This window comes from Bufo gargarizans, chromosome 5 (genome assembly GCF_014858855.1).
Source record: "Bufo gargarizans isolate SCDJY-AF-19 chromosome 5, ASM1485885v1, whole genome shotgun sequence".
Classification (NCBI taxonomy): domain Eukaryota; kingdom Metazoa; phylum Chordata; class Amphibia; order Anura; family Bufonidae; genus Bufo; species Bufo gargarizans.
In genome coordinates this window covers 148851931-148879712 of record NC_058084.1, presented here as the reverse complement: position 1 = coordinate 148879712, position 27782 = coordinate 148851931, and the positions used below count along the sequence as shown (strand labels likewise).

The following is a 27782-nucleotide window of genomic DNA, read 5'->3' as shown; positions in this document are numbered from 1 at the left end:
CTTTTGTTTCCCTTAAATATTAGGCGGTATATACTATATGCGCCTCTATACACTTTATTTCTACAAATCTGTATGCATCCCGAGAACCTCAGTGTGGTTATCTGTGCAGAGCTGCATACTTTACTCCAAATTTACAGCAATAAAGTCAGGTAATTCCAGGCCACAGTTTGGTGGAGTCAAGACATAAACAAAAGTTCGTATGTGGCTGAATGGTCACTCATGTTTGTTCTTTTGCCTTGATTTTAACAATAAAATTGAAATGAACTAACATTGGGCTTGCAGTGCCTCAGTAGATCACTAAAGAAGAGATATTTTCACCCACTTGAGTATATGTCAGATTTCCTGGTTCTTCGTATGTAGGGACGTGCTTCCAGTGCTTGTGTCTAGTAACTGATATTGTTCTGCTAAATCAGTTTAACATACTAACTCTGTAAACTCCAGCTTCTCTGAGAACCAGGTGTGTTTATGTTGTCATATGCATGTATGTTAGGTGTCGCTTGCACTAATGCATGACTGGGTAATTTCAGTGTTTGTTTTTTTTTTGTTTCCACCATGCATGCTGCTCTAAACTATGCAATGCCATGTAATATGATTTTCATTTGTCAGGACAAATGATAATCTATCATAGAATGTATAATGTGTTTTACTTGTTTTTAATTGCAGCAAATATCGATAAAAGACTAATTCCAAAGTTATTTTTTGTTACAACTTTTCATCCTCATTTAGTCCACATGAAACCTCAAGTAGTGGCCTTTGTGTAAATTTAATTCATTTACTTTACTGTCCATATAACATTTAAGATAAAATATGTAGGCAAAATCAGTGACAAATCCTTAACAAAATCAGCATGTGTTACATGCGGATTTGTTAGATTTTGTTGCAAGTTTGCTTCGGATTTCATCTATTACATTGCAATTTGGATTTTAAATTTGCACCTTATACAGTGAGTGGTTGAGATTTGCTTAAATCTTATCCACTTTGCTGCTATGTAAAATGCTGCTGACTTTCTACCCTCAAATCTGTACTGTTTATGGCCTGTATAGATAAAACCTTCAAAGGATGTTATAAGCTGAAATTGTGTACATGGAAGGTTATAATTTGTTTCTCTTAGCACTGCCAAAAGTAACTGCAAAGAGGATTTATCACATGCTCCAACAATGACAGCTGTCTTTACCACTCCTCAGATTCTGTCATTGTTTTTTTTTTTTGTCCCCAGTGCTGATTCCAACGTGGAGTAAAGCAGATTGTGAATGGGGTTGAAATGTGTCGTATGACATGCCACTCAACTGGACCTTGTCTGCAACTTTTCTGCATTTTGGCTTTTTTTTTACAGCCAAATCATAGCTCTAAAATACTTATTGGACAGCAAGTTGAAGACAGGTTTCACAGATGTTTTTGGCTGCATGTGTAGCCCCAACCTAATTCTGGCCTTTTCAACTGTGAAAGGAATTTGTTGAACTGAAGTATTCAAGCCACTCTGACATCTTCTTCAATTATGCTTATAAGGCCATGTTCACACAGTTTGGACTTGCCTTAGGCAAATCTGCTGTGAATCTTTAAAATAAACCTTATCAGAGATCCTAGGCTGAAACTCCTGAATGTTTGAACATGGCTTAAAGGGAATCTGTCACCAGTGCTGTCCCTATCAAATTTTTGCATGGACGGATGGATGTGGTTCACCTGATTAAAATTCTGCTTTTCTTTTGTTGATCCGAGGCTCCATTCTAAAGTTGTGATACATTTTCATTTTCTAAATATGCAAGTTAGGGTTTTGGTCATTTTGCTCTTGTTGCACCCACGCTCCACTCCTTTCTGTGGCCAACCCCTTTCTCATTGCTTTGCTGCCTGGTATTGTTAATAAAAGCAGCCAGGGAGGGGCTGGCCACAGAAAGGAGCTGAGCTTGAGTGCAACATGAACAATGGTGATGCTCTCATTGCACCAATGGCCTAATTTGCATATTAACCGCTTAGTGACCAGCCTGTTTTGGGCCTTAGTGATCAAGCGTTTTCTTCCGTTTTGCATTGTTGCCTTCCAAGAGCTATAACCTTTTAATTTTTCTGTCTATATAACTGTTGTAGTTTTTGATGGCACCATTGTGGGGTACCCATAAATTTCTGATTAACTTTTATTAATTCTACTTTTACGGCATTCAATTTTCAATATAAATAAAAAAATATCATTAGTCTCTGGGTAAGTACTGTTACAGCGATACCAAATGCATATAGTTTTTTTTACAACTTTATTTAAAAGGACAAAATCTTTTTGCATTGCCACTTCCCAAGACCCATAACTTTAGTATTTTTCTTTCTATGGAGTTGTGTGAGGGCTTGATTTTCGATCGCATTTGCGGGTTGCCGATGGGAGATAGAGGGAGTCCGCTCCCTCTGTCAGCACTTTACATGCGGCAGACACCATTGCCTGTGGCATGTAAAGCGTTAAACAGCCCGGATCGGCACTCCTGCTGGTCCAGGCTGTTAGAGCAGGACCGTGGCTCTCATGTGAGAGCTGGGTCCCCGCTGCATTCCAAAAAACGGTGGTCGAGCCTAAGGCCCTCTTAGTGACTTCCGTAAAAAAGCCTTATGGGTGGTCACTAAAAGGTTGAGAATAAGTATCAGAACTCGAGAATGGAACCTTGGATCAAAAAAAGAAAAAAACCGTTTTCATCAGGTAAACCACAGTTATGTGTCTATGTTAATGTTACAAAATTAAAATGGAAAACTATACAAGATAGATACATGAGTCCTGTTGTCCAGAACAAAAAGGACATAAAGATGCATTTTCAAATATAAAAGCAGTATAAAAAGTAATATAAATATAAAAATCCATTAACATATAATTCTAATTAGAGAGGACCTTTCAGCTTTCCTGACAGGTCTGTTATAGTAGATTACCAATAAAATTAAATAGAAAATGTGAAGCAACTTTACTTTGTGCCATTTTTGTGTTTTTCTTGGAAGCACAAATTGATGACTGGGTTTACCATCTCACTTGAGTCAATTGAGCCTGACCCTACATGCTCTGACCCTATCTATTCAGTGTTAACTGGCAGACTGTGGACGGACACACCCTATTGACACAACGAATTGTACTTGACAATTTAGTCATATATTTCCAGAATGACAGAAATGGCACAATGCAGAGATAGATAATATATCTCTATATCTATAGAAGTATTCGCTAAAATATTTAAGAGGAGTTGACATGCCCTCTTTAAAGTCAAAGGTGAACATTTCAAAGAGGAAATAGGCAGATTGAAGAAGCACAGTGATTCCAAAGTTCAATTATAGATTGCTTGCATACTTAGTGGTGCAGGACAACCTATAAAAATAAAGCAAGTTGCAGCATAGCACTTTTTTAATGCAATAAATATGCATATTTCGGGAAATAAATTGTTGATTCCTGAAATTAATGTGCTGTGGCTTTCTTCATTTCGGTAGAAAGGTCAACATATGTTATAAATATGTAAAGGACTGTCCTTACATTAAATTATTAAACATTTTTGCACTTTCAAAAAAAATTAAATAAATCCAAAAGAAATACATTTTGCAGTAGAAATTGTGGTTCTTTTTTAAGGGGTCCTGACTCCTGACTGAAACACACAGTAATCTAGTCCACACTTGAATGAGCAAAATATTTTACATATACAGATATCATATTGAAGCAAGCAGTCAAATATAAGGTGTATCTGTAGTTTTCATTGGAAAAATATTGTATTTCGTTTAGTTTATCTACCAAGCGTGGATCACTAATCCAAAAACTGCCCTGAGGCAAAGACGTAAGGAGAACAAAGAAGAAAAGGAAAGGGAAATGAGACGGAAAGGTAATGCAAAAGGTATTTATCACGGCTCTGAACAACATATTCACAAAATTATATTAAGAATTTATAATAATTATCTACAGTTTAAGTAAGGTTTAATTCTTGGATTGTTTTGATAAATATAGGTGGGGAATTAATCATGAGTGTGATATTTGAAGTCAGTTTTCATTGAGTCTGCGTGCCGCATGTTTGATAAATTTGTCTTATCCTTAAGCTTAACACTTTTGTCTAAAAAAGCTAATCCAGATTTCCTACTCCACCTACTCCTAATCCACCTACTTCTACTCCACATGCAAAAAGTAACAACATTTTTGTGCAAGTGAACCCAAAAAGTCACAACATGAGGATTTTTCAACATTTTGATACCAGAATTCTAGAGTAAGGCATGATACATTACAGCCATAGGGACACATTTATCAAGACTGGCGTTTTAGACACTGGTCTTAATAAATGCCCATAGCTGGTGGTGGATCCGCTGGAGTTATAAAGAGGCGCAGGCCTCTCCATAACTTCAGCGCCAGTTCGAAATGTAAGACAGATTTCGAGCTGTCTTACATTTAGACCTTTTTCTACGCCTAAGACAGTCGTAGAAAATGGTAACAGACGGGCCTACCAGCCTGTCCCCTTCTCCGCCACACTGACAGTTTTAGACCTGGCCTGGGCGGGGCAAAGTTGCAGATAGTGGCGCAACTAACCTTTGCACCGACATCTTCACCTGAAATATATATAAAATGCAGCATGCTCAGATGCCATATGATGTTACTGGACATGCTGTCCACAGAAGTCAAAAGAGTTATATAAAAAGGGATCTACAGAACATTAAGAGTAAACTATTAAACCAACATCATTAATAGAGATAAGTGAGTTTCAAACAAATCGTTTAGATAATTTGATACTGGTATGAATAAATTTACCCAAATAGAAGGTGCTTTAATTTCAAGATAATACAGCAATAGTAAATAATGTCAGAGTGACACTGACATGTATAATGATGGGTGAACACATGGTCGATGGGGTTAACAAACAGTCTGTTTATAAACATACTGCATTATTGGATTTGTTATGCTTTTTAAAATAAAGATAATTCTAAAAAATTTCCGTTATTGGGGCAGCCTGCCTGCCATTATTTCAACACACAGTATGGTGTCAGAAAGAACAGTGTTTGTTCTGAACAAGTGGTCCAACAATTTTTCCATAAAGGGGCATATAGCTGCTCATGTTTATACACATGCACACACAGTAGTATCAGAAGAAGCAATGCCTTGTTCTAAAAAATATAGTTCAATAATAATGCCTTAATGGGGGTAGATGCATGCCTTAATTATAAACAAAAAGTATCAGAGAAAGCAGTGGCTTGGTTTGAAAAAACTTTTTGCGGGAGAAGCAGTGGTACAGTGTTGATGTAGAACCTCACAGACAAGGTAGGAGATGCGCAGCTGCGTAAGGGTAGTACTAGTGGCAGTAGGGGGAATATCATCTGCAGATGTAGTACAGTATGAAACATGATAGGTAGCAGTGGCACAATCGAGCCAGCAATAAATAGCTATCAGCAATGGCAGATCTATGCATTGACCTCAGCCGGAGGTGTGAGAAAATTCTCACGGATCCATGCCTCATTCATTTTCACAAATGTCCACTTGGGTGTGACAACGCCACCTGCTGCGGTGAATACCCTTTCTAATGGTACACTTTAGGATGGACAAGACTGTACACCCATTGCAAACTGGGCCATTTCCAGACACTGTTCAAATCTGCCTCCCAGAAGTCCACAGGCTCAGGCAGTGCGTATCTGTTTGCTGATGTGCAGCAGCTTGATGCGGCACTTAAAAAAACTGCTTTATCATGTTCATCAAACTGAATTGGCTGCCGTTAGTGCTGCTGCAGATTCTACTACTTGTCATAGCAGAAGCAGGGGGTCAGAGAAGGGCCTCCTAGCCAGACAAATCCTTTATCTGTGCATGAGAAAAATCCATTGTTGCATCAGTGTGAGTGTTTTCTGTAATATAAATAACAAGGAGATGACATAGTTGATGTCACTGTTGCACCTACTCACAAATCTGCTGGCCGATTCAAAGGGCCTGAGTACATGGCACATTTCCCTGATGAGCTGCTACTGCCTGAGCTCAAAATAACACGTTTCCTTCTGTACTGGTATTGTGCATGTTGTAATGTATTTTGTTTTATATTAACAATTTTTATTGATTTTAGACAAAAATACTTTTTCAGGAACACGAGGTTATAGTAATTTGAGTAACAAATATTTTGTAAGAAATCAGGTTAAGGCTACATTCACACGTCAGTATTTTTATATAATCCGAATTTCGGTCAGTTTTTTGCGGATCCGTTGTTCCTGAAAATGTTTCCGTATGTCATCCGTATGTCATCCGTTTTTTGCGGATCCGCAAAAAACGGAAACATGTATACATTTCAATAATCAAATAAAGTTGTTTGGATTTCTTTGAAAAAAATAAAATAAATATTTGCTATGTGTTTCCAGGAACGGATTCCGCAAAAAACGGAAGACATACGGAATGACATCCGAATGTCTTCCGTTTTTTGCGGAACCATTGACTTTGCATTGTACCAGGATCCGATTTTTCAGGAACATAATAGGACATGTTTTATATTTAAACGGACATGCGGAACGGAACAACGGAAACGGACAGCACACATTGTGCTGTCCGATTTTTTCCAGGACCCATTGAAAATGAATGGGTCCTGATCTGGTCCTGATCTGTTCCGCAAAAAACGGAACAGATCAGGAAAGAAAAAACGGACGTGTGAATGGACCCTAACAATGACACCAATTGAGTATCTAAATATGGTTATACAGAAAGTAGTGAGAGGGTACATTAGAAGTGTGTTTATGCAGAAGTCAAAAGGAACAATATTTCTATAAGGTTGAAATAGGTACATGTGTAAAAGACTTGGAAGGCCAGACAAGTTATGAGAAATGTCTGTAATTCCTCCAAGAGGACCAAGTAGAGAGGAACTTATTTCTTGTCCCTAATTCCCAGTTAGAGAGTTCTTCTAAGCGATAAAGTTGGTCTACTCTATTTTTCCATTGTTCAATGGAGGGGATTTCAGCAGAGCGCCACTTCAGGGATTAGGAGGCAGGCAGGATATCAGAGAGGTTTTTTGTTTACCAGCATTTACTATGCCAATGGATAAAAGGGCAATTGCAGGGGTACAGGGGGACTTAGAGTTACATATAGTATTGCTTATGTGGAAGATTTGTTTCCACCATGTAGATATTGGAGGTCAATTCCACCAAATATGCATGAAGGTGCATCTTTCAGAGCCGCATCTTCAACATCTATCGGGGACGTCGGGGTACAGGAAAGCTATTTTATCAGGAGTTTTGTACAACCTAGACAATATTTTATATCTTTTCTCCTGTACCTGGACGCACCTTGAGTTGATGTGGAATGTTAAGGAGAGTATTGGTCTCTTTATCAGAGAATTGTCTACCTAAATCTCTTTCCCATAGACCAACAAAGGCCGGTTTAATCTTTATGGGAGAGAGATTACGTTTTTTGTAGAGAAATTAGATCAATTTGGGGGGATAACAGACATTAGTTAGCAGGTTTTCAAGCCAAGTAGGAGAGCTTTGAATGGGTGGAGAAATAGACTACAAGGTTATCTCAGCTCTAAGGAATTTGAGAATAAGGAAGTTGGTGGGTGAGATATTTAGGGTGGAGGCGAGCTCTGATTTAGAGATAACACAACCATCACTATCCAAGAGGTCAGTTTAAAGGGTAGAAGATGTCCTGAGCTCGAGTGGAGTTGATATTTTAAACTCTTTTAGTAACATAGTACATAAGGCCGAAAAAATACATTTGTCCATCCAGTTCGGCCTGTCATCCTGCAAGTTGATCCAGAGGAAGGCAAAAAAACAAACAAACTGTGAGGTAGAAGCCAATTTTCCCCACTTTAGGGGAATAAAAAATTCCTTCCCGACTCCAATCAGGCAATCAGAATAACTCCCTGGATCAACGACCCCTCTCTAGTAGCTATAGCCTGTAATATTATTACACTCCAGAAATACATCCAGGCCCCTCTTAAATTCCTTTATTGTACTCACCATCACCACCTCCTCAGGCAGAGAGTTCCATAGTCTCATTACTCTTACCGTAAAGAATCCTCTTCTATGTTTATGTACAAACCTTCTTTCCTCCAGACACAGAGGATGTCCCCTCGTCACAGTCTCAGTCCTGGGAATAAATAGATGATGGTATAGATCTCTGTACTGACCCCTGATATATGTATACATATTAATTAGATCTCCCCTCAGTCATCTTTTTTCTAAAGTGAATAACCCTAATTTTGATAATCTTTCAGGGTACTGTAGTTGCCCCATTCCAGTTATTACTTTAGTTGCCCTCCTTTGGACCCTCTCCAGCTCTGCTATGTATGCCTTGTTCACAGGGCCCCAGAACTGTACACAGTACATGTGTGGTCTGACTAGGATTTGTAAAGTGGTAGGACTATGTTCTTATCACGGGCATCTATGCCCCTTTTGATGCAGCCCATTATCTTATTGGCCTTGGCAGCAGCTGCCTGACACTGGTTTTTGCAGCTTAGTTTGCTGTTTATTAAAATTCCTAGATCCTTTTCCATGTCAGTGTTACCGAGTGTTTTACCATTTAGAATGTACAGGTGACTTGCATTGTTCCTTCCTAGAGATATTAAATCTCTAATCTGGAGGAGGGGGGAGAGAGGCAATAGGTCACGGTAGTTAGAGGAGAACCAATTCCATACCTTAATAGTGGATCGTATCATGGGGTTAGGTATTGAGGATAGGGCTGTGAGTGGTTTATCTGCCAGCAACAAGGACCTGAACGAAGAGTTAAAGTTGACATTCTCTATTGAGAGCCAAAGTTTATGGGAAGGAGTTCGGATCCAATCTATTGCTTTACAAAGGTGGATGGATTTCATGTATAATTCAGGGTCAGGCAAACCTATACCTCCCAAATGTTTTGGTTTGGTTAGGGTGGAAAGCGAGATTCTGGACTTCTTTCCTTGCCACAGAAATTGGCGAAGAAGGCTATTTAATTTTCTGAAAAAGGAACGGGGAATTGTAATGGGTAATACCTGGAGGAGATAGGTAAGTCTAGGGATGACTAAAGACATTACCATATTTTTTCTGCCAAACCAAGAAAGATGGTGGCCTTCCAATGAGTCCAATTGAGCGGTGTTGGATTTCAGAAGGGGGGGTTTATTTTGATACCTAAATATGTTAAGTGTTGGGGATAGGCCAGTATGCAGGATTTGTGATTTTTGTGGATTAATTTTGAAGTTGGATAGAGAACTAAATTTATTAAGTAGAGAGATTATCAAGGGCATGGATATAAGAGGGTTAGTGGTGGAAATTAGGAGGTCATCAGCAAAGGCGGCAAGTTTAAATTCTTGGGGACCAATCTTCAAACCTTGAATGTTGCTCTCCTGTCTTAGGGCTTGCATGAGAGTTTCCATAACTAGGACAAAGATGAGCAGGGAGAGGGGGGCAGGCCTGGCGTGTTCCATTTTTAATCAGGAAATGGGAAGAGGTAAGGTTGTTTACTAGAACTGTGGCGGAAGCGTTGTTGTACATTGCGAAAATGGCATGTATATACAGGGCAGGGAAATTAAATTTGTGTAGTGTGTGTTTATTGTAAGACCAGTCTATGCGGTCAAAAGCTTTTTCCGCATCAGTGCCTAGGAGAACCAGTGGCTGGTTTTTATAGGCGGTCTAGTAAAAGGCGTCTAGAATTTTTGTTGTATTATCTTTACCCTCCCACCCCTTTACAAAGCCCACCTGATCATAGTGAATTAAGTTGGGAACAAAGAATTGGATTATTGTTGCAAGCATCTTTGCCAGGAGTTTTAGATCTCTGTTTAGGAGTGATATGGGGAGGTAATTAGCACATGAGGGGGGTCTTTGCCTTCTTTGGGTATGATAGTAATCATTGCATTTGTCATATCGGTTGAGAGAGCACAGTTTTGTAAGGATAAATTACACACGCGGAGCAAGTGGGGGGGTATGGTCTGAAAGGTGGAATAATAGATAGTGTGCATGTTGTAACGTTTAATGACGTTATGCTGCTCTTACAGATGCTCCAGCATATTCCAGTTGGAACTGCAGCAAGTTGGAACATTACAGATCAAGCAATTGAAAAGCAGACCATTCTGTTGCTGCAAATTCAGGAGGGTGTTCTTAGCCACAGAAGAATGGCTGAAATACACTCCACTGTATTGTGCAAGCCACAATACTATTTTTAAAAAGCATTGTACCACTAAATTCATCATGTGGGCCTTGCAAGGAGCATGTGTTATTTTCCCCACATGCAGAGCAGCTACAATGTCCCTGCCATTCTTGCTGACCACCTTGGAGTTGGAGGGGAGACATCTAGAGGGAAATTTACTGCTTGATGCAGATGATCAACTGATCCGCTGTGTGGCTTCTCTCACCCAGGCTCATGCATTCTAAAACAGCTTGACAATGCTGCAGTTTACACATATGAAGAGAGGAAGATGGAGTGTAAGAACTGCACTGCCCTGTTTCTGTTAAGAATGGGAGGAAGCCCATTGAGATAGACGTAGAGGGAGGAAGTGGAAAAGAGCCTGTAGTTAAAGCCAGACCGGCACAAACATAGAGGTGTTAATAGGAGACGATTGAAAATAATAATAATTCAATTGGACAAAGTAGAGCTTGCAGACAGCAATGGTTTGATATATGCAAGCACACTAGAGAGAATCGATTTTTTTGGAAAAATAATTTTCATCCATTTTGTTTTAAAAAAAGAATCTTGTAAAATAGAGCTTGCAGATGACAATGGTTTGGTATCTGCAGGAACACTAGAGAGAACGGATTTTTGGGCAGACAATTTTTATAAATTTTGTTAAACACTATTTAGGCTGTATCCACACGCTGTCGCAGATTTTAGTGCTAAAAAATCAGCAGCAGAAACTGACGTGTGGTGCAGATTTTACATTTGCAGCATGTAAAGTTTGACCCGTGATTTTCATTGCGGATTTTACCCATTCCAGTGCAACGTTTGAAACCAGCATTTAATCGGCAGCATTTCACCAACAAAATCAGCAACAAAAAGTACACCACATTTTTCTGCTGCAGACTACAAGCAGAAACACTACAGATTTTCAGTCACGTGTGAACCTAACCTTCAAGTTTTTGAGGACAAGACAGTTTTAAGCAATTTTGGTGAAGACCTGGAACTTGGGGAAAATTTTCATCAATTATTTGAAGATGAGTCAATTTGAAACAATTTTTAGCAAATAAATTACAATTGGACATAGTCAAATATGATTATGGCCAGCACTGTGGAGTAAAGTTACCATATGCGAGATACCCACATAGTGGTTTCAACCAGCAACAATGACATCATTTCTGCCAGCACCACTTCCGCCAATAAAGCTTGCACGATGATTGACACAGCTTTTGGGTCTCCATTTTCTATATTTCTACATAAATGTGACCTAAAACTACAGGTGAAACTCAAAAAATTAGAATATTGTGCAAAGGTCCATTTATTTCAGTAATGCAAATTAAAAGGAATTGCATTAATGCAGCTTAAAATTAGAATTTTGTGAAAAGGTCCAATATTCTAGGCTCAAAGTGTCACACTCTAGTCAGCTACTAAATCCATACCCCCTAAGCAAAGGGTACCTCCAAATTGTGATTTTGGGGTTTCATAAGCTGTAATCCATAATCATCCAAATTATAACAAATAAAGCCTTGAAATATCTCGCTTTGCATGTAATGAGTCTATCTCATTTATTAGTTTCACCTTTTTAAGTTGCATTACTGAAATAAATGAACTTTGCACAATATTCTCATTTTTCGAGTTTCACCTGTACATCAGATTTTCGCACAAGTTCTAGAAGTAAAATAAAAAAAACATATACAATAAATGAGTCTAAAATATTTGACTTGGCCATGTATTTATTGAGATAAATGATCCAACAATGAGTGAGTGGCAAAAGTATGTAAACCTTTTTCTTTCAGGTTTTGGTGTGACCCACTTGTGCAGCAATAACTGCAACTAAGCATTACCAGTAATTGTTAAATAGTCCTGCACATCGGCTGTGAGGAAATTTAGACCATTCCTCTATATAAAACAGATTAAACTATGTCATGTTTAAGGGTTTATTTCTATCAACTACTCACTTTAGGTCCTTCCACAACATTTATGGGATGAAGGTCAGGACTTTGACTTGGCCATTCCAACACTTTAACTTTATTCTTCTTTGGTAAAAAGACTTGTGTGTTTAGGGTTGTTGTCTTGCTGCATGATTCACAGACAAATGTCCTGACATTTTCCTTTAGAATTCACTGGTATAACTTAGAATGTATTGTTCCATCAATGATGGCACACCATCCTGGGCCAGGTGCAGCAAAAAAAACATGGTACTACCACCACTGCGTTTCACAGATGGGATGAGGTTCTAAATTTGGAATGCAGTGTTTTCCTTTCTCCAAACATAACACATCATTTAAACCAAAAAGTTATATATTGGCCTCATGTGTCCACAAAACATTGTTCCAATAGCTTTCTGGCTTGTCCAGGTGATCTTTAGCAAACTGCAGACAGGCAGCAATGTTCTTTTTGGAGAACAGAGGCTTTCTCCTTGCAGAACTTCCATGCAAACCATTGTTGTTCAGTGTCCTCCTGATAATGAATTTATGAACATTAGCTAATGTGAGAAATGCCTTTAGTTGCTTAGAGGTTACGTTAGGTTTCTTTGTGCCCTTGCAGACTATTACATGCCTTGCTTTTGGCATAATCTGTGCTGGTCGACCACTCCTGTGGAGGGTAATAATGGTCTTGAATTTCCTCCATTAGTACACAATCTGACTGGATTGGTGGAGTCCAAAGTCTTTGTAGATGGGTTTGTAACTTTTTCCAGCCTGAAATTCAACTCTTCTTCTGAGGTCCTCAGAAATCTGTTTTGTTCGTGCACTAATACACTTCTACAAATCTGTTGTGAAGATCAGACTTTCATAGATCCCTGTTCTTTAAATCAAACACATCACCCAATCACACCTGATTGTCATCCCATTTATTGAAAATACCACACTCTAATTTCGCCTTCAAATTATCTGCTAATCCTAAAGGTTTACATAGGTTTGCCTCTCACAGATATGTGATAATGGATAATTTTTATCAATAACAAAATGGCCAAGTCTAAAATTTTTCACTTATTGGTTTGATTTGGGTATCTTTATCTACTTTTAGGACTTGTGCAAAAAATATAATGTAGCTATAGTTCACCGTTATGCATAATTGTAGAAAATTCTGAAGGGTTCACAAATTTTCAAGCACCACTGTATTTCAATATACAGTAAATGTAATGCAGAGCAATATCCTAAGTTAAGTATACTACTCTGTGCTAAATAGAATATTTGTAATAAAATCTTCAACAGTTGTTTTGAGAAAATGATGCACAATTGGACAAAAATATATATGGTACTGGTGATGCTGGAAAATATGTTTATTTGTACACTGACAAAATAGAGAAGGTTTGCAACATGTTTTATGGGGAAAAAAACTGGCTGCGACAAAAATCCCTGCATATACTGCTGTTGACACACAAAAATGTGCCTATTGCACATGCTTAGATTGTTAGCTTTACTGGGGACAGCATGATCCTAATGTCTGTAAAGCGCTGCAGAATATAGTAGTGCTATATAAGTGCATAAAATAAATAAATGTGTTTACTGTAGAAAAATTGCACACTGTATTAGCTTTGCAGCAGGTTATTGGAAGGAAAAAGGTGCAATTATGCAGCGTATGCAGCAAAATATATGCTGCCAGTGATGCTGGGAAATATGCCTATTGCAAGCTTATGAACGGTAGAAGCTTTGTTACTGGTTTCTGAAAAAAAAAGCAAAGCATTGTGGGCAAGCCTACCGGCCAGGGCCCCGTCCTAGTTCTTGTGATCCTCCATCTTCATCCTCCCTGTCCTGTTTCTCTCACTAGTACTGTAAAGCAGTGCCCCCTAAATTGGCTGCGCTAGCTGTATAAGAACAAATTTGGACAGATATGAATGTGGATATTTTGGTGATTGACAAAACGTGCCAGATTCTGTTATATTTCTCTCCACTGATGGCTTTGTTGACATCTATCTACAGTCTTTACATTTTTTCACCTGCTTTTACTTGTTTGCATTTTGTCTTCCCACAGTATATACAGTGACATGCAAAAGTTTGGGAGTCAAAATTACTATTATTGTCAACAGTTAAGCAAGTTGGAATGATCTCCAAAAGGCATGAAGTTAAAGAGGACCGTTAATCGGTCCAAACAATGCAAGATAATTATCAGGCTACATAGAGCATCGCCCAGGGGAAAAAAAACTACCAGGCTGTAAGCTCTGTGCTGCGATTGGACAGTGCTACAGCCTGGGAGAAGGAACGCCCAGGGAGAAACAGGGCAGACTCCGCATAGTGGAACCAATTCAGTGAAGATACCGGAGGACACAGCGGGCGAACGGAGCGGCGCCCAGGGATAATAGTGAGTGCAGTGAGATCCCTGGGCACCGCTCTATGTAGCCTGATAATTATCTTGCAATGTTTGGACCAATGAAAGGTCCTCTTTAAATATGAAACATGCTTTTAAACATTTTAAGCAATATCAGTGTATTATTTTTAGTACAAGTTTTGTACAATTTTGGAGTAACAAAAGGCTAGTAGTGCCTTACAAAAGTATGGGAACCCAAGGAGATTTGAGCACTCAGATAACCCAGGTTCAGACCTTACATAGCTTGTTAGGGTTAAGGCTTGTTCACAATCATCACTAGGAAAGGCCAGGTGATGCAAATTTTAAAGGATAACTGTCACACTTAGACCCTAATTTCAATTTTCATATACAGTGCAGACCAAAAGTTTGGACACAAAGTAGCAGGGAGTGACTAAATAAACAGTCACACATACAGATAGCTATACAGATTAAAAAGACCTGTCAATGAACCATCCAAAATAATTTTGTGCTAAATGAGCTTTCATGTAAGTTTTTATAAGTCTTTCCGTGATCTGCATTAATGTGCACATTTTTCAAATGTTTGCTTCCAATAATAACTACTTTCTTTCCAATGTGTTTGTACAAAATTTGGACGAAAGTGTAAGTAAGCTGTGTTCTGGTAAGATATACTAATATATAAATATATATATATATATATATATATACAGTACAGACCAAAAGTTTGGACACACCTTCTCATTCAAAGTGTTTTCTTTATTTTCATGACTATGAAAATTGTAGATTCACACTGAAGGCATCAAAACTATGAATTAACACATGTGGAATTATATACATAACAAAAAAGTGTGAAACAACTGAAAATATGTCATATTCTAGGTTCTTCAAAGTAGCCACCTTTTGCTTTGATTACTGCTTTGCACACTCTTGGCATTCTCTTGATGAGCTTCAAGAGGTAGTCACCTGAAATGGTATTCACTTCACAGGTGTGCCCTGCCAGGTTTAATAAGTGGGATTTCTTGCCTTATAAATGGGGTTGGGACCATCAGTTGCGTTGTGGAGAAGTCAGGTGGATACACAGCTGATAGTCCTACTGAATAGACTGTTAGAATTTGTATTATGGCAAGAAAAAAGGAGCTAAGTAAAGAAAAACGAGTGGCCATCATTACTTTAAGAAATGAAGGTCAGTCAGTCCAAAAAATTGGGAAAACTTTGAAAGTGTCCCCAAGTGCAGTCACAAAAACCATCAAGCGCTACAAAGAAACTGGCTCACATGCGGACTGCCCCAGGAAAGGAAGACCAAGAGTCACCTCTGCAGCGGAGGATAAGTTCATCCGAGTCACCAGCCTCAGAAATCGCAGGTTAACAGCAGCTCAGATTAGAGACCAGGTCAATGCCACACAGAGTTCTAGCAGCAGACACATCTCTAGGACAACTGTTCAGAGGAGACTGTGTGAATCAGGCCTTCATGGTAGAATAATATCTGCTAGGAAACCACTGCTAAGGACAGGCATCAGGCAGAAGAGACTTGTTTGGGCTAAAGAACACAAGGAATGGACATTAGACCAGTGGAAATCTGTGCTTTGGTCTGATGAGTCCAAATTTGAGATCTTTGGTTCCAACCATCGTGTCTTTGTGCGACGCAGAAAAGGTGAACGGATGGACTCTACATGCCTGGTTCCCACCGTGAAGCATGGAGGAGGAGGTGTGATGGTGTGGGGGTGCTTTGCTGGTGACACTGTTGGGGATTTATTCAAAATTGAAGGCATACTGAACCAGCATGGCTACCACAGCATCTTGCAGTGGCATGCTATTCCATCCAGTTTGCGTTTAGTTGGACCATCATTTATTTTTCAACAGGACAATGACCCCAAACACACCTCCAGGCTGTGTAAGGGCTATCTGACCATGAAGGAGAGTGATGGGGTGCTGCGCCAGATGACCTGGCCTCCACAGTCACCGGACCTGAACCCAATCGAGATGGTTTGGGGTGAGCTGGACCGCAGAGTGAAGGCAAAAGGGCCAACAAGTGCTAAGCATCTCTGGGAACTCCTTCAAGACTGTTGGAAGACCATTTCAGGTCACTAACTCTTGAAGCTCATCAAGAGAATGCCAAGAGTGTGCAAAGCAGTAATCAAAGCAAAAGGTGGCTACTTTGAAGAACCTAGAATATGACATATTTTCAGTTGTTTCACACTTTTTTTGTTATGTATATAATTCCACATGTGTTAATTCATAGTTTTGATGCCTTCAGTGTGAATCTACAATTTTCATAGTCATGAAAATAAAGAAAACTCTTTGAATGAGAAGGTGTGTCCAAACTTTCGGTCTGTACTGTATATGACAGTTATACTTTAAATATTTATAAATACCTAGACTCCTCTAACCTTGTCCCAAAAAACAGCAGCCATGGGTTCTTCTAAGCAGCTGCCTAATGTTCTGATAATGAAAATGGTTGAGGCCCACAAAGCAAGAGAAGGCTATAAGAAGATAGCAAAGTGTTTTCAGGTTTTCTCTGTTTGAAATGTAATTAAGAAATAGCAGTTGACAGGAACAGTGGAGGTCAAAGAACGTTTGGAAGACCTCAAAAGATTTCTGAGACAGCTGCTCGTTGGAAAGTTAGAAAGGTAAATCAGAATCCCTGCTTCACTGCACAGGTCCTTCGAGAATATTTAATAGACTCTGGAGTTGTGACATATTGTCCTACTGTTCAGTGAGACCTGCAAAAATATGGCCTTCATGGAAGAGTCATCAGAATAAAAACTCTCCTGCATCCTCACCACAAAATTCAGTTTGAAAAACAATGTCTAAACATGCCTGATGCATTTTGGAAACAAGTCCTATGAACCAATGCGGTTAAAGTCAAACTGTTTGGCCAAAAACAGCGAAGGTATTTTAAGAGAAAAAAGGGCACAGAATTTCATGAAAAGAACACTTCTTTAACCATTAAGCATCAATCATGCTTTGGGGTTGTGTTATAGCCAATGGCACGGGGAAAATTTCACGGGTAGAGGGAAGAATAGATTCAATTAAATTCCAGCAAATTCTGGAGGCAAACATAACACTAATTGTAAAAAAGATGAAGTTGAAAGGAGGATCGTGTCTATAAATGGATAATGATCCTAAACAAAAAATCCCCAATAGACTACTTCAAAAGGCTCAAACTTAAGGTTTTACCTTGACCCCCACAGTACCCTGATCTGAACATCATTGAAAATCTGTGGATAGACCTAAAAAAAAGCAGTGCATGCAAGTTGGCACAGGAATCTCACAAAAGTGGAAGACTTTTGAAAGGAAGAATGGATGAAAATTCATCAAACAAGAATTGAAAGACTCATAGCTGCCAGTGGCTACAAAAAGCTTTTACAAGCTGTGATACTTGCCAAAGGGGGTGCTACTAGGTACTAGTGCCAAAATTTTTGCTTGGGCACGTTTCCCTTTTTGTTATTTTGAAAATGTAAAATATGAAAATATTTTTTTTTAATACAAAGGGAATGTGTTATCTTTAACGTTATGCATTTTGGAGATCATTTCATCTTCAACTTGCTTAACTGTTCACATTAACAAGCTTTTGCATGCCACTGTACTTTCAATATACCCTTTATAATATTCTCTATGTCTAATTATTATATATAGTGAAGATGCTGCATACCATTCAGTGACATCTTTCCACTGATTAAAATCAATGAGAAACTTTCAAATAAAACAAGAATGTAGTCTTAAAATGTATGGGGGAGGGGGGGAATTTATAATTTGCAGTGTTTTGTGTCAGTTTTACCACTGTCTCTGCTATGTGAGGTTGCGCCAAATTTCTGAAATGGTGCACAGTAATAATATATTTGGCACAAGTTCAATTTGGTGCACATCTGTGTCTATAAAAGTACACTAGGGGTTACCTGGTGTGGAGATGCAACATTGAGACTTGAAGGGCTTCTGTCACACCACTAAACAGTTTTTTTTGTGTGTACTTATAATCCCTATACTGCGATTTATCCATACATAATGTAATTAATCATTTTGGTTCAGTAGATTCAGCTAAAAATGTACTTTTATAATATGCTAATTACCTGTCTACCAGCAAGTAGGGCGGCTACTTGCTGGTAGCAGCCACATCCTCCTATCCTAAAGACGCCCCCTCTGCATGTTGATTGACAGGCCAGCGAACGCGATTTTCCTCTGGCTGGCCCTGTCTGCTATCAAGATCTCGCGCCTGGGCCGTAACGGTATTCAGACGGCGCAGGCGCACTGAGAGGCGGACGCTCGCTCGGCCGCTCCATCCTCAATGCGCCTGCGCCGATGACGTCATCAAGTACACCCGGAAGAGAAGACGCCGGCATCGCTGGCGTCTTCTCTTCCGGGTGTACTTGATGACGTCATCGGTGCAGGCGCATTGAGGATGGAGCGGCCGAGCGAGCAAGCGTCCGCCTCTCAGTGCGCCTGCGCCGACTGAATACCGTTACGGCCCAGGCGCGAGATCTTGATAGCAGACAGGGCCAGCCAGCCATTTTCAGTTTTTTCAACAGAGACCGTTTTGACTGCAGCATTCTGTTTATCTTTACAAGTCTTTAGGAATGGACATACATCTGGCCACATTGCGACAGATCCGTCGTACAATCAATCCCACATGCCAGACTAAACTGACCATTCAGGGAGTCATTGTGATCACAATGGTAAATGCATGGCTAAATTTGGGTGTTCTTGCCATACACGTTTGTCAGAATTTTATCTCATGTGTATGGCCAACCTTAGATGGCAGTGCTTGGTACTCCATTTCTCCATGATCAGCATCCAGAAGTGTAAATACAATGTATAATATAATGTAATTCAGTATAATATAATGTAATTCAGTTTAATTTGTGCTAATTTCTAGGTCACATTATTATAGACTGTGATGAGAAAGAAGAAATCAAAAAGAAGTCGGATGGTCCAGGTATTATCATTTTATTTATTTATTATTAAATGCAATTTTTTTTTACTATTTATTTAGTGTGTGGCGACTTTTGTAGAAACTGCATGATTATCTCACATACCCTCACTGACAATTTTTTTTTTATGTAATGATAATATATGTAAGTGATTCCAAATGCCAGTTTGAGATGGAACACATGTGGCCGCAAGATGTCCTGCACATATCTCTGTTATATTAGTGTCCCTTGTATTACTACTAGGGGTCATCACACTAACGGTGTGTCGATTCATAGCAAATGTCAGATTGAAGCACTCACCTCAATGTCTTCATATTTGATCTCGGGCAACTTGTTGAAATTACCATCCTGCTGATCTCAGTCCAGTAATGTGCCCACTCTCAGTTGAAATTTCTGTCTAGATGCGGTATTTTTATTTTCTAAATGAGAGCATTTCTAGCATCTTCCACACGTATGTGATATGGGCCTTAGAAGTAACAACCCCCACTTTCCCCCAGTTTTGGCAGATGTTACCATTAGCTGCACAGGTATTTCTCTAGCTGTACCAATCACTAGTTTAACAACAGAATTGACTTTTGTGCTCATACACACGGCCAAAAGTGTTTTGCGATCCACAAATCACGGATCCACAAAATACGGATCCTGGCAGAGCACATTCCACTATTTATTTTTTTACCTCTATAGCAATATCCTACCCTTTCCTGCAAAACGGACAAATATAGGAAATGCTCTATCTTTTTTGCGTGGCCACGGAATGGACATGTGGATGTGGACAACACTCTGTGTGCTGTTTGCATCTTTTGCGGCCCCGTTGAAATAAATGGGTCTGCATCCAATCCGAAAACAATGCAGATCTGATGTGGACCAAATGTACAGTCATGTGCATGAGCCCTAATGAGCATTGACCACATGTGGTGAGGCCTAGGCATCATCAATATTGAGGAGTCGTGCTTTATGTCGAAGGTTGGCAAATTAGCAAATCATTGTAAAGAAACTGATAGAAAATATGAATACTAAAAAAGTGAATGATTTCAGCTCACCTGCCTCCTGCTTACCGGATGCAAGGAACTCCCGGATCTGGATATCTCATGAAAATAAGCCGGCTTTTCAGTACTGTTATCCACAGTAAAAATCCACTTTAATTTAAAGCATTTAAGATATACAGAGACAAGAGCCAGTACTGTGGTTTATGCCTTTTAACCAAAGTCTTAATCATACCTGATTTAACAGGAGTTGAACCCACATTTTAAAACCCATACTACCCTCCTGACGTAGACACTTCCTCATGTCTACATGATTAAACTAATTGATGGGATCTGCATAATAGGGAACCATTTTAAATCACATTTCATATGTGGAACAAAAGAAAAAAACATAAAAATGCAACAATTTAGTTGTTCAGTATTCATACTGTAGATCAGATCCTGTCTAGGTTTTAAACATGAGAATCCAATAGGATCCTTCTATTCAAGTCACCTCCCCTGTGTGAATTAAACATTCTTCATTACCCATTATTTCCAAGCTATTCAAATTTCCTTTGTGTACCGCCTTAAAATGTTTGGCTAGCATGGAGATATTGGTTACTTTTTCATTAGAGATATCTGAAAAGCATTTATGCATATGGGGTTTTTAGGCTGTTAGACATGCAGCCAACATATTTAAGACTACGTTGTTTGCAAATTGCTACATAAATTACATTTATAGTGTTGCAATTTATTTAGGTTTTGCTTTTATGGTTTTTACCTGTAGCACTAGAAGTTAAAAAAAAAAGTTGTCTATCTTAATATGTGAGCATAAGATACTTTGTGGACACATTTGTAACAGCCTATAGTTTTGAACCAAGTGTGAATGTTTTTGGGATATATCTAAAAATAGACTCGGAAAGAGTGTGGTCCCCAGTATGGGTGCCTTCCTGCTTACCACCCTAATCCCTGGTTCTAGAATTGCCAGCATTTCACCATCCCAAAAGAAGATAGGGAGATATCTATGTACTATATTAGTAACTCGTGTGAATTAACGGCTGTATATGGTTACTAAAGTCATTTGTTTTTATTTTGCTTTTTTGTTTGTTATTTTTTGTGACTTGTGTCTGATCAATTCCTTTCTGTTAGGACTCATGCACACGAACGTATGTTTTTTCCATTTCTGTTCAGTTTTTTTACAGGTATTTCAATGGGTCCGTAAAAAATATTGAAATGACTCCATGTGCATTCCGTTTCTGAATGTCTGTTCCGCAAAAATATAGAACATGTCGGACAAGGACAGGCATTATTACAATAGATCCACACAAAAAAAATGGATGCAACATGGATCTCACACGGATGTTATCTGTTTTTTTTTTTGTTTTTTTTTGCAGATCCGTGTTTTACAGACTTCAAAATACCTACGGTCGTGTGCATGAGCCCTTAATCTGTTTAGTTTTCATCCATGCCTATTTCAAAACCAGTACCATCTATTTTTTTATCTCAAATTCCCTGCTTTCTTTTTTAAAAGTCGCATCATCTGTACAGTTGTGTCATAACCTAATACTTTCCCCATATGGACTATTGTTAACTACATGTCTAGAATGACACAAAGAACCCAGTAGCACAGTATTACCGCTGGTTTCCTTTCTATAGTTAGTGGTCATAACTTCCTTTTCTCCATTAAATAGTTGGATATCCAGAGGGAATATTTTTTATTGCAATTTTTTTGTTAAAATGCAGGTTCATGTCATTTTTGGTAATGTACCGCACAAAGTGTGCAAGTTCCATTACAGTGGAGTTTCGTACCAAAACCATATTGTCAATAAATCTGCCATACGTACAATATATGGCAGAAACTGATTTAATATATTGGGGAGCGATTGGGGTTTGAGTTGACCACTTTCTCCAGCCTCTAGCCCAGAAGATCCCCAGTCACATCAGAGACACAAAGAATGTGTTTGACATGGTCAGCAAGTTGGAGTGGAAGGAGGGGTATAAATGGGCCACATGTGATATCAGGGCACTATTCTCCTCTATTCCACCCCATTTAAGACTTTCATGCTTGAAATAACATTTAGATAAGTACAGTACATATAGTCCAGCATTGAAAGACTTTCTTTTCATGTCAGGGGAGTTCCTATTCACTCATAATTACTTCTCCTTCTTATTGCAGTTGAAGGGAGCATTGATGGTTACTACATTTTCCTCCTTGTTTGCCAATATTTACATGGTCCATTGGGGGGAGTTTTATTTAATGAATTAGGTTAATTGGTTTCTGCTATATATTTTATAGTATGACAGATTGATTGACAATCAGATTTTGGTACGGAACTCTTCTGAAATGGGATTCACACGCCTTGTGCGGTACATTAACAAAAATTACATGAACCTGCATTTTACCCATCAGATTGTAATTAGAAATATTCCCTTTCTTGATATCAAACTATTTAATAGGGAAAAGGAAATTATGATCATTAACTATAGATAGGAAACCAGTGGAAATACTGTGCTACTGGGTTCTTCATGTCATTCTAGTTGTTCATGTCATGTCATGTAGTTAACAGTATTCCATATGGGGAAAGTATTAGGGTATGACGCAACTATACAGATGATGTGACTTTTGAAAAAGAAAGCAGGAAATTTGAGATTCAAAAATAGATGGTACTCTGATCAGGTTTTGAAATAGGCGTGAAAGAAAACTAAAGAGATTAACAGAAAGGAATTGATCAGTCATGAGTCACAAAAAATAAACGAAAAAACAAAGAAAGTTAATTTACATATACTAATATTGCTGTGGATAACAATGGTCTTTCTGATGGTGGAATCAAACTGAACACTAAGCAAATTCTAATAATTGTGTAAACAGGTCTTTAGCAGCATTTCAGAAGCTACATTTTCCCCTGATTAGCCACATTTGCATTCTGTGAACATTTGCTCTCCGATGGCCATGCTGCTCTATTCTATTTAGTAAACAAAAATAGAAACCCTTTATAAGCCATAGGGATCTGCAGGGATACATTGCCCATGGATCTGTCAAGTTCTTCATGACTCCTGGGAAAATGGAACAGGAGCCTAACCGAAGTAGAATTTCATCACAGCCTGTATGATCTTTTCACAGGAAGGTTAAAATATCTGCAGGAAAACATGTGATTACAGATAGTTTCCAGAGTCACTATAAGCATACAATATATATAGCTCACGTGCTTGGTTCTTAAATCATAAAATGTGAGGATTTCTCTAATACATGTCTATTAATCTCGAGAAATACTTACAGTGCACATCTATATATAGTTATGCTTAAGGGCCCATATATTGTACACGTAGACATTTGTGCATCTTAATGTTAAAAGCTTGGCAGCTGTCCTAGAAAACTGCCAAGAACTTTATCCTTGCCAAGACTTTGGTTAGTACAAAGGTCAAATCCCTAAAACTTATAGGGAAAAATATTTAAAGTCAATGTATTTTGTAATTCTTAAAAAGCCACATGCTACAAAGTAGTAGGGAGTGACTAAATAAACAGTCACACATACAGATAGCTATACAGATTAAAAAGACCTGTCAATGAACCATCCAAAATAATTTTGTGCTAAATGAGCTTTCATGTAAGTTTTTATAAGCCTTTCAGTGATCTGCATTAATGTGCACATTTGTCAAATGTTTACTTCCAATAATAACTACTTTCTTTCCAATGTGTTTGTACAAAATTTGGACGAAAGTGTAAGTAAGCTGTGTTCTGGTAAGATATACTAATATATAAATATATATGTATATATATATATATATATATATACATATATATATATACAGTACAGACCAAAAGTTTGGACACACCTTCTCATTCAAATAGTTTTCTTTATTTTCATGACTATGAAAATTGTAGATTCACACTGAAGGCATCAAAACTATGAATTAACACATGTGGAATTATATACATAACAAAAAAGTGTGAAACAACTGAAAATATGTCATATTCTAGGTTCTTCAAAGTAGCCACCTTTTGCTTTGATTACTGCTTTGCACACTCTTGGCATTCTCTTGATGAGCTTCAAGAGGTAGTCACCTGAAATGGTTTTCACTTCACAGGTGTGCCCTGTCAGGTTTAATAAGTGGGATTTCTTGCCTTATAAATGGGGTTGGGACCATCAGTTGCGTTGTGGAGAAGTCAGGTGGATACACAGCTGATAGTCCTACTGAATAGACTGTTAGAAAAAAGCAGCTAAGTAAAGAAAAACAAGTGGCCATCATTACTTTAAGAAATGAAGGTCAGTCAGTCCGAAAAATTGGGAAAACTTTGAAAGTGTCCCCAAGTGCAGTCACAAAAACCATCAAGTGCTACAAAGAAACTGGCTCACATGCAGACCACCCCAGGAAAGGACGACCAAGAGTCACCTCTGCTGCGGAGGATAAGTTCATCCGAGTCACCAGCCTCAGAAATCGCAGGTTAACAGCAGCTCAGACTAGAGACCAGGTCAATGCCACACAGAGTTCTAGCAGCAGACACATCTCTAGAACAACTGTTAAGAGGAGACGAATCAGGCCTTCATGGTAGAATATCTGCTAGGAAACCACTGCTAAGGACAGGCAACAAGCAGAAGAGACTTGTTTGGGCTAAAGAACACAAGGAATGGACATTAGACCAGTGGAAATCTGTGCTTTGGTCTGATGAGTTCAAATTTGAGATCTTTGGTTCCAACCACCGTGTCTTTGTGCGACGCAGAAAAGGTGAACGGATGGACTCTACATGCCTGGTTCCCACCGTGAAGCATGGAGGAGGAGGTGTGATGGTGTGGGGGTGCTTTGCTGGTGACACTGTTGGGGATTTATTTAAAATTGAAGGCATACTGAACCAGCATGGCTACCACAGCATCTTGCAGCGGCATGCTATTCCATCCGGTTTGCGTTTAGTTGGACCATCATTTATTTTTCAACAGGACAATGACCCCAAACACACCTCCAGGCTGTGTAAGGGCTATCTGACCATGAAGGAGAGTGATGGGGTGCTGCGCCAGATGACCTGGCCTCCACAGTCACCAGAACTGAACCCAATCGAGATGGTTTGGGGTGAGCTGGACCACAGAGTGAAGGCAAAAGGGCCAACAAGTGCTAAGCATCTCTGGGAACTCCTTCAAGACTGTTGGAAGACCATTTCAGGTGACTACCTCTTGAAGCTCATCAAGAGAATGCCAAGAGTGTGCAAAGCAGTAATCAAAGCAAAAGGTGGCTACTTTGAAGAACCTAGAATATGACATATTTTCAGTTGTTTCACACTTTTTTGTTATGTATATAATTCCACATGTGTTAATACATAGTTTTGATGCCTTCAGTGTGAATCTACAATTTTATATATATACACATACACAGTATCTCACAAAAATGCATACACCCCTCACATATTTGTAAATATTTCATTATATTTTTTATTAGCCACTTACCGCTACGCTAACGCCGAAAGGCGTCATCTCTGCGGCGCTCCCAGGCTACGCTAACGCCAATAGGCGTCATCTCGCGTAAGCCGAGATTTCCTGTGAACGCGCGCACGCAGACGCGCGCGTTCACAGGAACGGGAGGTAAGCGAGTGGATCTCCAGCCTGCCAGCGGCGATCGCTCGCTGGCAGGCTGGAGATGTGATTTTTTTTAACCCCTAACAGGCATATTAGACGCTGTTTTGATAACAGCGTCTAATATACCTGCTACCTGGTCCTCTGGTGGTCCTTTTTGTTAGGATCGACCACCAGAGGACTCAGGCAGCTCACTAAAGTAGCACCAAACACCACTACACTACACTACATCCCCCCTGTCACTTATTAACCCTTTATAAACCACTGATCAGCCCATATAGACTCCCTGATCACCCCCCTGTCATTGATCACCCCCCTGTCATTGATCACCCCCCTGTAAGGCTCCATTCAGACGTCCGTATGATTTTTACGGATCCACGGATACATGGATCGGATCCGCAAAACACATACGGACGTCTGAATGGAGCCTTACAGGGGGGTGATCAGTGACAGGGGGGTGATCACCCCATATACACTCCCTGATCACCCTCTGTCATTGATCACCCCCCTGTAAGGCTCCATTCAGACGTCCGTATGATTTTTTACGGATCCACGGATACATGGATCGGATCCGCAAAACACATGCAGACGTCTGAATGGAGCCTTACAGGGGGGTGATCAATGACAGAGGGGTGATCACCCATATAGACTCCCTGATCACCTCCGTCATTGATCACCCCCCTGTAAGGCTCCATTCAGACGTCCGCATATGTTTTGCGGATCCGATCCATGTATCCGTGGATCCGTAAAAAATCATACGGATGTCTGAATGGAGCCTTACAGGGGGGTGATCAATGACGCAGGTGATCAGGGAGTCTATATGGGTGATCACCCCTCTGTCATTGATCACCCCCCTGTAAGGCTCCATTCAGACGTCCGCATGTGTTTTGCGGATCCGATCCATGTATCCGTGGATCCGTAAAAAATCATACGGACGTCTGAATGGAGCCTTACAGGGGGGTGATCAATGACGAAGGTGATCAGGGAGTCTATATGGGTGATCACCCCTCTGTCATTGATCACCCCCCTGTAAGGCTCCATTCAGACGTCCGCATGTGTTTTGCGGATCCGATCCATGTATCCGTGGATCCGTAAAAAATCATACGGATGTCTGAATGGAGCCTTACAGGGGGGTGATCAATGACAGGGGTGTGATCAATGACAGGGGGGTGATCACCCCATATAGATTCCCTGATCACCCCCCTGTCATTGATCACCCCCTGTAAGGCTCCATGTAGACTTTTTTTGGGCACAAGTTAGCGGAAATTTTTTGTTTGTTTTTGTTTTTTCTTACAAAGTCTCATATTCCACTAACTTGTGTCAAAAAATAAAATCTCACATGAACTCACCATACCCCTCACGGAATCCAAATGCGTAAATTTTTTTAGACATTTATATTCCAGACTTCTTCTGACGCTGTAGGGCCCCTAAAATGCCAGGGCAGTATAAGTACCCCACATGTGACCCCATTCCGGAACGAAGACACCCCAAGGTATTCCATGAGGGGCATATTGAGTCCATGAAAGATTGAAATTTTTGTCCCAAGTTAGCAGAAAGGGAGACTTTGTGAGAAAATACAAAAAAAATCAATTTCCGCTAACTTGTGCCAAATAAAAAAATTCTAGGAACTCGCCATGCCCCTCACGGAATACCTTAGGGTGTCTTCTTTCCAAAATGGGGTCACATGTGGGGTATTTATACTGCCCTGGCATGTTAGGGGCCCGAAAGCGTGAGAAGAAGTCTGGGATCCAAATGTCTAAAAATGCCCTCCTAAAAGGAATTTGGGCCGCTTTGCGCATCTAGGCTGCAAAAAAGTGTCACACATGTGGTATCGCCGTACTCAGGAGAAGTTGGGGAATGTGTTTTGGGTTGTCATTTTACATATACCCATGCTGGGTGAGATAAATATCTTGGTCAAATGCCAACTTTGTATAAAAAAAATGGGAAAAGTTGTCTTTTGCAGAGATATTTCTCTCACCCAGCATGGGTATATGTAAAATGACACCCTAAAACACATTCCCCAACTTCTCCTGAGTACGGC

At 39.5% G+C, this 27782-nt stretch overlaps 1 protein-coding gene across 5 annotated transcripts in view; it reads left to right on the top strand.

Moving 5' to 3' along the window:
• The window catches only part of PIEZO2 (piezo type mechanosensitive ion channel component 2), a 537568-nt gene that overhangs the window by 425140 nt on the left and 84646 nt on the right, over window positions 1-27782 (top strand). For 4 of the 5 annotated variants that reach the window (XM_044293449.1, XM_044293452.1, XM_044293448.1 and 1 more), the window contains exons 33-34: window positions 3725-3833; window positions 19164-19223. In XM_044293449.1, coding sequence (XP_044149384.1) covers window positions 3725-3833; window positions 19164-19223 — 169 coding nt within the window. The remainder of the gene's footprint in view (window positions 1-3724; window positions 3834-19163; window positions 19224-27782) is intronic. The other variant, XM_044293451.1, reaches the window with a different exon arrangement.